Source organism: Triticum aestivum, chromosome 4B (genome assembly GCF_018294505.1).
Source record: "Triticum aestivum cultivar Chinese Spring chromosome 4B, IWGSC CS RefSeq v2.1, whole genome shotgun sequence".
Classification (NCBI taxonomy): Eukaryota; Viridiplantae; Streptophyta; class Magnoliopsida; order Poales; family Poaceae; genus Triticum; species Triticum aestivum.
In genome coordinates, this window is record NC_057804.1 from 483141007 (window position 1) to 483153470 (window position 12464).

Here is a 12464-nt window from a genome sequence, read left to right on the forward strand (position 1 = left end):
GTAAACTAATACTCCCACTGTATGGGGGCGCACTATGCATGCTGACGACACATTGGCACGTTGCCATTTACTCTTTTTTATTTTGCGGGTCGTACGTTGGCATCTACTCAACGAACAGTCAAACGATATGAATAATCACACGAGTCCAACTAGCTAGCATCACTCATCACCTCTAAGATGTCTATATAACCTTGCAGTAAGCAAGGAGAGATCGATCAAACGGGCACGTACGTAGTACAGAGTACGGACATTGATCCGGTGGCAGTGCTGGGATATTGTATACCATCATAATATAAGAAATGGAGCCTCTCAGAGATCATGGTGCGAGCTGCTTGCTGATGATCATCATGGTGGTGCTGTGCCTGGCCGCCCCGGCTCAGGGCCAGCTGAGCGACGACTTCTACGACGACAGCTGCCCGAAGCTGGAGAGCATCGTCCAGGCGCGCGTGGCCGCCGCGATGAAGGCCGAGATACGGATGGGCGCCTCCCTGCTCAGGCTCCACTTCCACGACTGCTTCGTCAACGTACGTCCGTCTCCGTAACACACACTTGGCACGTATGCTTTCTTAGACTCTCACTCAAGTGAACATCGTTATTGTTGGCTACATGCATACATGCAGGGGTGTGACGGGTCTATCCTCCTGGACGGGGCCGAGAGCGAGAAGCTGGCGGCGCCCAACTTCAACTCGGTGAGGGGGTACGAGGTCATCGACGCCATCAAGGCCGACCTCGAGAAGGCCTGCCCGGGGCTCGTCTCCTGCGCCGACGTCGTCGCGCTCGCGGCCAAATACGGCGTACTCCTCGTACGTTCCTTCCTTCCTTCCTTCCCTCGAATTCACAACCACCCCAACATAACTAACCAACTAGAGTAACTACCAAATAATTCAGTTGTGCACCCGAAAGAACTGTTTGAGAACCGTACTACCAGTACTGCTTTGTTGAGTGCAGTAGTACTAATTTTGTTGGCATGTTCAGAGTGGAGGTCCTGACTATGATGTTCTTCTGGGGAGAAGGGACGGCCTGGTGGCGAACCAGACCTTGGCCAACAACAACCTGCCAAGCCCGTTCGACAACATCACCGTAATCATACAGAGGTTCAAGGACGTCGGTCTTAACACAACAGACGTGGTCATCTTATCAGGTACTCCCTCCGTCCGGAAATACTTGTCATCAAAATGGATAAAAGGAGGTGTATCTAGATGTATTTTAGTTCTAGATACATCTCTTCTTATCCATTTTGATGACAAGTATTTTCGGACGGAGGAAGTACTGTACTAGACTGAGCACTACTGTATATATATAGTACACGTTGTATATGCAACGAAAGCCAGCAAATCCAACCATGCATGCATGCATGAACCGCAGGAGCCCACACGATCGGGCGGTCGCGGTGCGTGCTCTTCAGCAGCCGGCTGGCCAACTTCTCGGCGACCAACTCGGTGGACCCGACGATGGACCCGGCGCTGGCGTCCAGCCTGCAGCAGCTGTGCCGGGGCGGCGACGGCAACCAGACGGCCGCGCTGGACGCCGGCTCCGCCGACGCCTTCGACAACCACTACTTCAAGAACCTGCTGGCCAAGAAGGGCCTCCTCTCCTCGGACCAGGGCCTCGTCTCCAGCCCCGACGGTGCCGCCGCCACCAGGGCCCTCGTGCAGGCCTACAGCTACAACAGCCAGCGCTTCCTCTGCGACTTCGGCGACGCCATGGTCAGGATGGGCAACATCGCCCCCCTCACCGGCTCCGCCGGCCAGATCCGCAAGAAATGCAGCGCCGTCAACTGAGCCGGCACCACTGCATCTAGCTAGCCGGTGAAGAGTCATATCGTGCGTTTGGATGTGTACGTGTACGTTCGTGTGAAAGTTGTCCTCTCGTGCCGTGTACCGTTTCGTAGGGTTCAAGCTAGCTAGGATTCTCCAGCCAGGAGTAATAAGCTGGCTCGTCCTCTAAACCTGCAGTTGCATCGCAGTGGGACAGACAGTGTGTCGGTTGACGGGTGAGTGGTACTAGTACTTATCAGGGCTATGTGATAGTAGCGCGCAAAATGAATAATGGAATCTGTAGCCGCATGAAGTCTGCATCGTGCCCTACTTCCCTGAATGATGTTCACTTGAAGTCTTGAACAAGCAAGTTCAGTTAAATGCGAACGGCTCCTTAAATCTCAAGGACTTCAAGGTCTTGCATCCCTGTAACCAACTTTCCGGTTACGCGTGGCTCATGATGCGGTGATTAGCGGGTAGCGACAGCGCCGATCGCATCAACGTGGCTAAACTGGTAGGCATGCATCAACCGATCGACGTTACCGTACTGTGGCGAATGCGATCTGGCGCTCTGATTGGGGAGCAAAAGACCGTACGTGCAGCGGTTATCATCTTGCTGCTGAATTTGGCAGGCATGCCAAGGTGGAGTACTTCAGAGTTCAGGTTGTCCGGTGTTCATTGAAGGGCGTGGCTACGTGCCAGTCGCCTAATTTTTTTTTTGGGTCAGTTCATTTCAACCGCCCGATGTGAAATCAACGGCCCCGCTTCTTTCTTCAACCTCCCGCTTCCTTCTCCCCCGTCGCCACTGGTCGAACCGCCTGCGATCGCCACAAGCAACCCCCCCCCTCCCGTGCAGCCTAACCGCCCCACCCTTCCTGGAACTGCCCTCACCGCCGGTCTTGCCGCCGCCGGCCAAACCGCTTGCGACCATCATCCATGGCCGTCGGCGCTCCCGCGCAGCCTCGCCGCCCCACCCTTCCTGGAGCCGCTCCCCACTGCCGGTCTTGCCGCCGCCTCGGGCCATCCCTCTAGCCCAGTGGCGAATCTTGGATGAAAATGAAGGGCAGGCTCAACTTCTCAGTACAAGGGTTGGAACCGGTAAACAACAGGCTAGACACTAGACAGTGGGCTGAGATGGGCTAGGAACTAGTAGTAAATTCTTGTTTTTCAGTTTTAGAAGGCAGACTTGAGCCTGTTGAAGCATGCCCACTAGAATCGCCACTGCTCTAGCCCCCACGTCGACGGAGATTTTCACCAGCGAAGTTGCACCACTGCGCCACCACCGCCCCCAACCCCCCATCCTAAGATAGAACCTCTAATGAGCTCCTTCCTTCCCTCCGGCCTTCCTCCGGTGAACTCTCGAAATCGACTGACCCCAAAGCAAAGTCAGTCGACTGCCATTTAGCTAATGTGTTCATTGATTGAAGGGCAGTATCTTCATCACTTTGGTGATTACCGACCGGTAGAGAGAGCAGTACTAAACTTGTAGGAGTAACTGACAAGAACGCCGTACGAGATGATGAGTAGGCGTTGAATTATTTGTTTGCGTACCGTCTTTGCTGTACTAGCGACTACCCGAAAAACGTAGCATTTCTCCAGGATTTTCACTATTTGTCCGCACATGCACTGTAGATTCACCTACCACCAACTATATCTAGGGCCCGGTTTGTTGGCACTGTATTTATTCAAAAGTGCAAAGGCCGGCAAGTTTGTTGGCCAGTTTTGCTGGACGTAAGTCGCCTGAATTTACAATTTGAGGTCAGTTGATTCGGTTGAAAAGGAAGCAGCAGCTGCAGAGCACCGAAGCCGGCCGCTGGCAGCAGGATTGATCTCGTCTATCTTAGGGTGCAAGGAAAGAAGAAGCCTCCTTGTCTATCTTACGGTGCAGGGGGTGTAGGTTCGCCAGAGAAATCAGGTAATTTGTCGGCTTTAGAGGGATGGCCCCCGGCGGCGGCAAGCCTAGTGGTGGGGGGAGGTCACGGGAAAGGGGGGGGGAGGCGGTCACGGGAGCGCCGGTGGCCGCGGGCGGAGGAAGAACAGCTTGAGATTGTGTGGAGGAAGATGATGACCAGTTTTCTTCATGAGGGAAGTAGAAGAAGGTGATCTAACCGTTACTTTTTCATTCAACGGTTGGGATCAAATTGACTGACCCAAAAAACAAATTCAGTAGCCATTCCCTTTGTTGGCACCGTATTATTGCCAGGTTAAAATTCAGGCGCGTCGATAGTAAACCGGGCTTGCTGCATGCATGCAAAGTGGTTTTGTTGGCAAATAGGCATACCCCACCTGCATGAACTGGCCTCTGAAAACGACGCCTTGACGGACTCCAATGAACGGCAAATGATTGATTGAGCCATCCTTCGGATCCAAGCAAAGGGCCTCTCCGTGTCCGTGAGCACCAGGCCTAGCTATAAAGCCCGTGCTCTTCAGCTCGTGGGACTCCTCAAACCCGCCGTGAACCACCTAGTCGGCACATGCACACACAGTGAGCCCCGCAAACACGTACGACGTGCTCGCCGACAGAGTTTACCAAGGCAGGCAAAGATGGTTCGTGGCGCCCATTACGGTGGTGCGTGCGCCGTCCTCCTGGCCGCCGCCGTCGCGCTCGGCCTCGGCGTCCGCGGCGGCGCGGCGCAGCTGGACGACAAGTTCTACGACGGGTCCTGCCCCGGCGTCCACAAGATCGTGCGGCGGGTGCTGAGGGAGGCGCACAAGGCCGACGCGCGCATCTACGCCAGCCTCACGCGCCTCCACTTCCACGATTGCTTCGTCCAAGTAAACCACCAGCTGCATGCATGCTCCATGCAAACCTTTCGGCGTTGGTCTGGGCCGTGCTTCGTCCAAGGTTTTGAGTTTTGACGCACCCATCTTTGCGCGCGCGTGTGTTTTCAGGGGTGCGACGGGTCGATTCTGCTGGACAACAGCACGAGCATCGTGTCGGAGAAGTACGCCAAGCCGAACAACAACTCGGCGCGCGGGTTCACGGTGGTGGACGACGTCAAGGCGGCGCTCGAGAAGGCCTGCCCCGGCGTCGTCTCCTGCGCCGACGTCCTCGCCATCGCCGCCAAGGTCTCCGTCGAACTGGTGCGTGCATACAAGTTCTTTTCACTGCTCACATTCATCAGCTCCATCGAATTAACTTGAGAAAAGCAGCATCGTTGTTCACGGGCCAGGCGCTGCCAATGTGGCAATGTGGCTGGCAAGGTACTAGCTAAAAGGTGCAGTAGGTATAGCCTAGCTCATATATGCCCGAGCCTGTGGCAATAATTCAGAAACCGTCGGTGCAAAATAATTGAGCTGCATGCAAACCATGGCTTACGTAGACTGGAGAGATCGACAGCATCATTGCCTGAAGTATGTTGCTAGTTGTAAAGCGGGCTGGCACGTGGTTCCATATCAATCAAAACCCGTAAAAGACAGAGGCTAGCTAGTACGAGGTGGGGATATAGCGAAGTCTACATCGCACCGGCTGTGGATCGATCACACCAACCTTCACTTCGTGCCTCTCTTTAATCCAACAAGCATGGTCACATGCACGACGAACGTCCCACTCGTTGCTCACGCGCGTTTGTTCCCATGCGCGCATGCATGCAGTCCGGAGGCCCCCGGTGGCGCGTCCCGCTCGGCCGGCGCGACGGCACCACGGCCAACCTCACCGCCGCCAACAGCCTCCTCCCGAGCCCCCGCAACAACCTCACCATGCTCCAGCGCAAGTTCGCCGCCGTCGGCCTCGACGACACCGACCTCGTCGCCCTCTCAGGTACGTAGTTAAAACCCAAACTTCTCGATCATCAGTTCATCACCATCCTATCCGTCGAACTCGACGTGCTCCGTGGTTAATCCGGGATCTTGTTTGGATCGTGGATTGCAGGCGCGCACACGTTCGGGCGCGCACAGTGCCAGTTCGTGACGGATCGGCTCTACAACTTCAGCAAGACGGGCATGCCGGACCCGACGCTGGACGTGGGCTACCGGGCGCAGCTCGCCGGGAGCTGCCCGCGGCGGCACGGGAACAGGTCGGCGCTCAACGACCTCGACCCGACCACGCCCGACGCCTTCGACAAGAACTACTTCACCAACCTCCAGGGCAACCGCGGGTTCCTCCAGTCCGACCAGGAGCTGCTCGCGGCGCCCGGCGCGCCCACGGCGGCGATCGTCGGCCGGTTCGCGAGCGACGAGAAGGCTTTCTTCAGGAGCTTTGCCGCGGCCATGATCAACATGGGGAACATCAAGCCGCTCACGGGTGCGCAGGGTGAGGTTCGGAGGAACTGCAGGAGAGTCAATGGAAGCTAGAGTTACCGAGTGAGGAAGCGTGGCTTAGCTTGTACCATGTACATCTCTGTCATGCATGTAAGCATGTACGTACTACATTGTTGAACATCTTTAGTTTATTCGAAAAGTCTATTGTAAACAATACTTCAGTTTATGAATTTGTATGTGATTTACGCCCGAGATACTAACATGGGTCTTGTATTAACAAGTATTGCATATTTATAGCTAACTGCTATGCAAGCTAAGGGCATCTTCCACGCTTACCCATAAACTTCTCGCAACCGTCCGAACCGCGTTGTCCGTATCATGGAAGACATCCAATGCTGACCTGTATCGGTTCACGGGACGGTCCGGACGTGATTTCTCTCACAAACCGGAGACAAAAGTGGAGAAAGTTTGCGGGAGTCCGGACCGACCACAAGCCCGCTTCTGACCGTCCTGGCCCATCAAAAACCCCTCCACCTCCCGCGCGCGCATCCCTTCTGGCGCCAGCTGCCCGCATTCATGCTGCTATAGAGCGAGCCGCTCTGCATTGAAGGCAGCTCAGGGCGGACGCGATGTCTCACTGCCTCCGCCATCGAAGCGGCTCGCCGGTCGAGTGCGCCGCCCGCTGCACGTTCGGCTCAACACGCCTCCTCGTTGTATTCATACGCCTCCATTAACCCCGCGTGGAAGCCGAGAAACATACTCCGTCCACACGTCTGTTGGGGAACGTAGCAGAAATTCAAAATTTTCCTACGTGTCATCAAGATCTATCTATGGAGAAACCAGCAACGAGGGGAAGGAGAGTGCATCTACATACCCTTGTAGATCGCTAAGCGAAAGCGTTCAAGAGAACGGGGTTGAAGGAGTCGTACTCGTCGTGATCCAAGTCACCGGAGATCCTAGTGCCGAACGGACGGCACCTCCGCGTTCAACACACGTACAGCCCGGTGACGTCTCCCATGCCTTGATCCAGCAAGGAGAGAGGGAGAGGTTGAGGAAGACTCCATCCAGCAACAGCACAACGGCGTGGTGGTGATGGAGGAGCGTGGCAATCCTGCAGGGCTTTGCCAAGCACCGCGGGAGAAGAGGAGGGAGAGAGGTAGGGCTGCGCCAGGGAGAGGTGAAACTCATATGTTGGCAGCCGCAAAGTCCTCAAATATATATAGGGGGAGAGGGAGGGCTGCGCCCCCACCTAGGGTTCCACCCCTAGGGGCGGCGGCCAGCCCAAAACCCATCTAGGGTGCGGCCAAGGGGGGGGGAGAGGGGAAACTTGCCCCCCAAGTTAGGTGGGTGCGCCCCCTCCCCCAAACCCTAGGCGCCTTGGACCCTTGTGGGGGGCGCACCAGCCCACCTGGGGCTGGTCCCCTTCCCACACTTGGCCCAGGAAGCCCTCCGGGGCCGGTGGCCCCACTTGGTGGACCCCCGGGACCCTCCCGGTGGTCCCGGTACGTTACCGATAAAACCCGAAACTTTTCCGGTGGCCAAAACAGGACTTCCCATATATAAATCTTTACCTCCGGACTATTCCGGAACTCCTCGTGACGTCCGGGATCTCATCTGGGACTCCGAACAACATTCGGTAACCACATACAAACTTCCTTTATAACCCTAGCGTCATCGAACCTTAAGTGTGTAGACCCTACGGGTTCGGGAACCATGCAGACATGACCGAGACGTTCTCCGGTCAATAACCAACAGCGAGATCTGGATACCCATGTTGGCTCCCACATGTTCCACGATGATCTCATCGGATGAACCACGATGTCAAGGACTCAATCGATCCCGTATACAATTCCCTTTGTCTAGCGGTATTGTACTTGCCCGAGATTTGATCGTCGGTATGCCGATACCTTGTTCAATCTCGTTACCGGCAAGTCTCTTTACTCGTTTTGTAACACATCATCCCGTGATCAACCCCTTGGTCACATTATGCACATTATAATGATGTCCTACCGAGTGGGCCCAGAGATACCTCTCCGTTTACACGGAGTGACAAATCCCAGTCTCGATTTGTGCCAACCCAAGAGACACTTTCGGAGATACCTGTAGTGCACCTTTATAGCCACCCATTTACATTGTGATGTTTGGTACACCCAAAGCATTCCTACAGTATCCGGGAGTTGCACAATCTCATGGTCTAAGGAAATGATACTTGACATTAGAAAAGCTTTAGCATATGAACTACACGATCTTTGTGCTAGGCTTAGCATTGGGTCTTGTCCATCACATCATTCTCCTAATGATGTGATCCCGTTATCAACGACATCCAATGTCCATGGTCAGGAAACTGTAACCATCTATTGATCAACGAGCTAGTCAACTAGAGGCTTACTAGGGACATGGTGTTGTCTATGTACCCACACATGTATCTGAGTTTTCTATCAATACAATTATAGCATGGATAATAAAGGATTATCATGAACAAGGAAATAATAATAATAACCAATTTATTATTGCCTCTAGGGCATATTTCCAATAGTCTCCCACTTGCACTAGAGTCAATAATCTAGTTCACATCGCCATGTGATTAACATTGACAGGTCACATCGCCATGTGACCAACATCCAAAGAGTTTACTAGTGTCACTAAACTAGTTCACATCACCATGTGATTAAGACTCAATGAGTTCTGGGGTTTGGTCATGTTTTGCTTGTGAGAGAGGTTTTAGTCAACAGGTCTGCAACATTCAGATCCGTATGTACTTCGCAATTCTCTAGGTCATATTGTAAATGCTGCTTTCCACGCTCCACTTAGAGCTATTCCAAATGGTTGCCCCACTATACGTATCCGGTTTGCTACTCAGAGTCATTCGGATAGGTGTTAAAGCTTGCATCGACGTAACCTTTTACTCCGAACTCTTTATCACCTCCATAATTGAGAAACATGTCCTTATTTACTCCAAGGACAATTTTGACCATTGTCCAATGATCCATTCCTGGATCATTCTTGTACCCCTTGACTGACTCATGGCAAGGCACACTTTCGGTGCGGTACACAGCATATCATACTATAGAGCCTACGTCTGAAGCATAGGGGACGACCTTCGTCCTTTCTCTCTCTTCTGCCATGGTCGAGCTTTAACTCTTAACTTCATACCTTACAACTCAGGCAAGAACTCCTTCTTTGACTGATCCATCTTGAACACCTTCAAGATCATGTCAAGGTATGTGCTCATTTGAAAGTACCATTTAGCGTTTTTTGATCTATCCTCATAGATCTTGATGCTCAATGTTCAAGTAGCTTAATCCAGGTTTTCCATTGAAAAACACTTTTCAAATAACCCTATATGCCTTCCAGAAATTCCACATCATTTCTGATCAACAATATGTCAACACATATACTCATCAGAAATTCTATAGTGCTCCCACTCACTTCTTTGGAAATACAAGTTTCTCATAAACTTTGTATAAACCAAAATCTTTGATCATCTCATCAAAGCGTACATTCCAACTCCGAGATGCTTACTCCAGTCCTTAGAAGGATTGCTGGAGCTTGCATACTTGTTAGCATCTTTCAGGATTGAGAAAAAACCTTCTGGTTGTATCACATACAACCTTTCCTCAAGAATAACGTCGAAGAAAACAATGTTTTGACATCCTATCTGCAAGATTTCATAAATCATGCAGTAATTGCTAACATAATCCCAACAGACTCTTAGCATCGCTATGAGTGAGAAAGTCTCATCGTAGTCAACTCCTTGAACTTGTCGGAAAACTTAACGACAAGTCGAGCTTTCTTAATGGTGATACTTACCATCGTTGTCTGTCTTCCTTTTAAAATCCATCTGTACCAACGGCTGCTGATCAACGGGCAAGTCCATCAAAGTCCATGCTTTGTTCTGATACATGGATCCTATCTCGGATTTCATGGCTTCTAACCATTTGTTGGAATATGGGCCCACCATTGCTTCTCCATAGCTCGTAGGTTCATTGTTGTCTAGCAACATGACCTTCAAGACAGGATTATTGTACCATTCTGAAGTAGTACGCATCCTCGTCACCCTGCGAGGTACGGTAGTGACTTGATCTGAAGTTTCATGATCACTATCATAAGCTTCTACTTCAATTTGTGTAGGTGCCACAGGAACAACTTCTTGTGCCCTGCTACACACTAATTGTAGTGACGGTTCAATAACCATATCAAGTCTCCACCATCCTCCCACTCAATTCTTTCGAGAGAAACTTTTCCTCGAGAAAGGACCCGTTTCTAGAAATAATTACTCTTGCTTCCGGATCTGAGATAGGAGGTATACCCACCCATTTTGGGTATCCTATGAAGATGTATTTATCCGTTTTGGGTTCGAGCTTATCACGATGAAACTTTTCACATAAGCGTCGCAGCCCCAAACTTTCAAGAAACGACAACTTAGGTTTCTCCAAACCATAGTTCAAACGGTGTCCTCTCAACGGAATTACGTGGTGCCCTATTAAAGTGAGTGCGGTTGTCTCTAATGCCTAACCCATGAACGATAGTGGTAATTCGATAAGAGACATCATGGTACGCACCATATCCAATAGGGTGCAACTATGATGTTCGGACACACCATCACACTATGGTGTTCCATGCGGTATTAATTGTGAAACAATTTCCACAATGTCTTAATTGTGTGCCAAAGCTCGTAACTCAGATACTCATCTCTATGATCATATCATAGACATTTTGTCCTCTTGTCACGATGATCTTTAACTTCACTCTGAAATTACTTGAACCATTCAATAATTCAGACTTGTGTCTCATCAAGTAAATATACTCAACATCTACTCGAATCATCTATGAAGTAAGAACATAACGATATTCACTGCATGCCTCAACACTCATTGGACTGCATACATCAAAATGTGTTACTTCCAACAAGTTGCTATCTTGTTCCATCTTACTGAAACCGAGGCTTTTCAGTCATCTTGCCCATGTGGTATGATTTGCATATCTCAAGTGATTCAAAATCAAGTGAGTCCAAACGATCCATCTGCATGGAGTTTCTTCATGCATATATACCAATAGACATGGTTCGCATGTCTCAAACTTTTCAAAAATGAGTGAGTCCAAAGATCCATCAACATGGAGCTTCTTCATGCGTTTTACACCAATATGACTTACATGGCAGTGCCACAAGTAAGTGGTACTATCATTACTATCTTATATCTTTTGGCATGAAAATGTGTATCACTACGATCAAGATTCAATAAACCATTCCTTTTAGGTGCAATACCATTGAAGGTATTATTCAAATAAACAGAGTAACCATTATTTTCCTTAAATGAATAACCGTATTGCGATAGACATAATCCAGTCATGTCTATGCTCAACGCAAACACCAAATAACAATTATTTTAACACCAATCTCGATGGTAGAGGGAGCGTGCGATGCTTGATCACATCAACCTTGGAAACACTTCCAACACATATCGTCAGCTCACCTTTAGCTAGTCTCCGTTTATTCCGTAGCTTTTATTTCGAGTTACTAACACTTAGCAACCGAACCGGTATCTAATACCCTGGTGCTACTAGGAGTACTAGTAAAGTACACATTAACATAATGTATATCCAATATACTTCTATCGACCTTGCCAGCCTTCTTATCTACCAAGTATCTAGGGTAATCCTGTTCCAGTGGCTGTTCCCCTTATTACAGAAGCACTTAGTCTCGGGTTTAGGTTCAACCTTGGGTTTCTTCACTGGAGCAGCAGCTGATTTGCCGTTTCATGAAGTATCCCTTCTTGCCCTTGCCCTTCTTGAAACTAGTGGTTTCACCAACCATCAACAATTGATGCTCCTTCTTGATTTCTACTTTCGCAGTGTCAAACATCGTGAATACCTCAAGGATCATCATATCTATCCCTGATATGTTATAGTCCATCACGAAGCTCTAGCAGCTTGGTGGCAATGACTTTGGAGAAACATCACTATCTCATCTGGAAGATCAACTCCCACTCGATTCAAGTGATTGTTGCACTCGGACAATCTGAGCACAAGCTCAACGATTGAGCTTTTCTCCCTTAGTTTGCAGGCTAAGAAAATCGTCGAAGGTCTTATACCTCTTGCGTGGGCACGAGCCTGAAATCCCAATTTCAGCCCTCGAAACATCTCATATGTTCCGCGACGTTTCGAAAACGTCTTTGGTGCCTCAACTCTAAACCGTTTAACTGAACTATCACGTAGTTATCAAAACGTGCATGTCCGATGTTCGCAACATCCACAGACGACGTTTGAGGTTCAGCACACTGAGCGGTGCATTAAGGACATAAGCTTTCTACTGTCCCCATAATCGCTACTGTCAACTTTCAACTATATTTTCTCTAGGAACATATCTAAATAGTGGAACTAAAGCGCGAGCTTACGACATAATTTGCAAAGATCTTTTGACTATGTTCAGGATAATTAAGTTCATCTCATGAACTCCCACTCAGATAGACATCCCTCTAGTCATCTAAGTGATTACATGATCCGAGT

At 50.2% G+C, this 12464-nt stretch overlaps 2 protein-coding genes across 2 annotated transcripts; both read left to right on the forward strand.

The window, feature by feature from the left end:
- Positions 1-213: 213 nt before the first annotated feature.
- Positions 214-2070, forward strand: LOC123095027 (peroxidase N). Its single transcript, XM_044516862.1, has 4 exons — positions 214-524; positions 621-803; positions 976-1141; positions 1366-2070. Exons 1-4 carry the CDS (start codon positions 300-302, stop codon positions 1779-1781), a joined length of 990 nt encoding a protein of 329 aa, XP_044372797.1. The 5' UTR covers positions 214-299; the 3' UTR covers positions 1782-2070.
- Positions 2071-4189: 2119 nt separating this feature from the next.
- On the forward strand, positions 4190-6217 carry LOC123095028 (peroxidase A2). Its single transcript, XM_044516863.1, has 4 exons — positions 4190-4532; positions 4650-4841; positions 5352-5517; positions 5629-6217. The coding sequence occupies exons 1-4, from the start codon at positions 4302-4304 to the stop codon at positions 6048-6050; spliced, it is 1011 nt and encodes a 336-aa protein (XP_044372798.1). The 5' UTR covers positions 4190-4301; the 3' UTR covers positions 6051-6217.
- The last annotated feature ends 6247 nt before the right edge of the window (positions 6218-12464 follow it).

Coding starts and splice junctions, on each gene's coding strand:
- LOC123095027 (XM_044516862.1), top strand. CDS start 300: ATGGAGCCTCTCAGAGATCATGGTGCGAGCTGCTTGCTGATGATCATC. Junction 525..620: donor TCCACGACTGCTTCGTCAAC/GTACGTCCGTCT, acceptor GCATACATGCAG/GGGTGTGACGGGTCTATCCT. Junction 804..975: donor CCAAATACGGCGTACTCCTC/GTACGTTCCTTC, acceptor TGGCATGTTCAG/AGTGGAGGTCCTGACTATGA.
- LOC123095028 (XM_044516863.1), top strand. CDS start 4,302: ATGGTTCGTGGCGCCCATTACGGTGGTGCGTGCGCCGTCCTCCTGGCC. Junction 4,533..4,649: donor TCCACGATTGCTTCGTCCAA/GTAAACCACCAG, acceptor GTGTGTTTTCAG/GGGTGCGACGGGTCGATTCT. Junction 5,518..5,628: donor CGACCTCGTCGCCCTCTCAG/GTACGTAGTTAA, acceptor CGTGGATTGCAG/GCGCGCACACGTTCGGGCGC.